General features: G+C 38.3%; 1 protein-coding gene across 1 annotated transcript; it reads right to left on the reverse strand.

Annotated features, from left to right (window-relative positions):
- Positions 1-217: 217 nt before the first annotated feature.
- LOC112198930 (zinc finger BED domain-containing protein RICESLEEPER 1-like) lies at positions 218-1,399 on the reverse strand. Its single transcript, XM_024340017.1, has 3 exons — positions 1,152-1,399; positions 765-992; positions 218-611 (listed from the first exon to the last, which is right to left on the reverse strand). Exons 1-3 carry the CDS (start codon positions 1,397-1,399, stop codon positions 218-220), a joined length of 870 nt encoding a protein of 289 aa, XP_024195785.1.
- Positions 1,400-1,793: the final 394 nt, after the last annotated feature.

Genomic DNA, 1,793 nt, shown 5'->3' on the forward strand with positions numbered 1-1,793 from the left:
AAAAATTCAGGTATTTTGTATTGAAAGGCTAAATCATCACGCATGTATAATTATAGGATTATATATAATGATTTTTAAGTGTGTTTAAAAATCGGGGCGTGACCATTATCGTTCACCGATTCGAAGTTTCCCCAATATTTGTTGAACTTGGTCTTCATTAAAGTAGCAACTCTCCTTAAAACTTCATCTTCTGCATTCATGGTCTTGTCAATCTCAGTTAATATTTGTTGAACTTGGTCTTCATTGAAGTAGCAACCCTCTTTAAAACTTCATCTTCTGCATTCATGGCCTTGTCAATCTCAGTTTGCAAAGTTATCATTTCAACAAATAATATATTTGCAATGATTTTTTTCCAAGCACTAAGCTTCACAGTAGCTTCATAAAACTTCTTCAAGAACAAGCAAAAGGCTTGTGCATTCCTCCAGTCCCCATTAGATGGGGCTCCAACCCTGCTCTTGCCATTTTTGTTAGTTTCTTCGAAATATGCTTGAAACTGACTATCTTCTTCAGCCATTCTTCCAAACACAGTCTCATACTTGAGTGCAGCTTCAAGCATGAGATATGTGCTGTTCCATCTTGTGATTACATCTAATGGAACATTGGCATTTGCGCTGCATTATTCCAAAACAGCAAACTCCCTAAACTTGTCAAGTCTTTGCGATGAACTCCTAACATACTTAGCACAGTTCCATCTAGCAGCAATCCTAGCTTCTAACTCCTTCATACCATCCCTAAATATTAAATTTATGATGTGGCATGCACACCTTAAATGTAGAAACTGTCCCCCAAATATCAAAGTCTTATAACCCCTCAACCTTCTCATCATGTATGCCACAGCCAAATCATTAGCGCTAGCATTGTCTACCGTGATGGTAAACACTTCAGTAATCTCCCACTGCTGCAAACACAACTCTAATACCCTTCCAATCTCCTCTCCCTTATGACTAGTAATTGTACAAAAGTTTATAATCCTTTTGTGCAATTTCCAGTCACTGTCCATAAAATGGGTAGTTAACACCAAGTAATTTATATTCTGGATAGATGTCCAAGTGTCGGTGGTAATTGAGATCCTTGTCTCATTTGCCCTTAATTGACTTAACAATACAGCCTTTTCAAAATTAAACCTATCTAAGACACCCTTAGCAATCTACTTTCTGTTCACTCCAGGCCATTGAGGCTCCAATTCTTTACAGAAAGCTTGAAATCCTTCTTTCTCTACATGCCCAAAAGGAAGTTCATCCTTGATAATCATATCTATGCACCTATCATCACACCTCTTCCGGTTATAATTATGGTATGTTGCTGCTCCACTTACATTATCCCTATTCAACTTAGCTAGCTTGGGATCAGATTCTGCGTGTAACGCATGACTACCACATTTCCTAGTATGTGACCACATTGAGCTTGTCCCATTCTTTTTACTATCACACAAGACTTTCTCATTACAATAGTTACAAGTGCACCAACATTTATCTATTTGGTCTGAGTTCAGGAGTTTACATCTAGTAAAATGTGCCCAAAGAGGGCTTTTGTTAGCATGCTCTTTTCTTTTCTGCCCAGTTACAGCAGAGGGTTGTATGTTGTCACTGCCAGGTTCAGATTTAGCACCTGAACTTGAACCTATAGTTGAAGGTGGGAGTGTTTGAGTGGATGGTCCTAAAGGGGACTACCCTAAAGCTACAGTACAGTTTATATACATGGCAGAACTAATAGAAGGGCTTGAGCTACTGGTTTGACTTAGATTCCACTTTGTGTACCCATAGCTACAGAAAAAGAAAGAAAACAAAAACCAT

The sequence above is a fragment of the Rosa chinensis genome, chromosome 4, assembly GCF_002994745.2.
Source record: "Rosa chinensis cultivar Old Blush chromosome 4, RchiOBHm-V2, whole genome shotgun sequence".
In the NCBI taxonomy this organism is placed as follows: Eukaryota; Viridiplantae; Streptophyta; class Magnoliopsida; order Rosales; family Rosaceae; genus Rosa; species Rosa chinensis.

Excerpts from the sequence above, each read along its gene's own strand:
- LOC112198930 (XM_024340017.1), bottom strand. The coding sequence starts at position 1,399 with ATGTGGTCACATACTAGGAAATGTGGTAGTCATGCGTTACACGCAGAA. Across the intron at positions 993-1,151 it reads TGGCCTGGAGTGAACAGAAA|TGACTGGAAATTGCACAAAA; the intron begins GTAGATTGCTAA and ends TTTTATGGACAG. Across the intron at positions 612-764 it reads GGACAGTTTCTACATTTAAG|CGCAAATGCCAATGTTCCAT; the intron begins GTGTGCATGCCA and ends GGAATAATGCAG.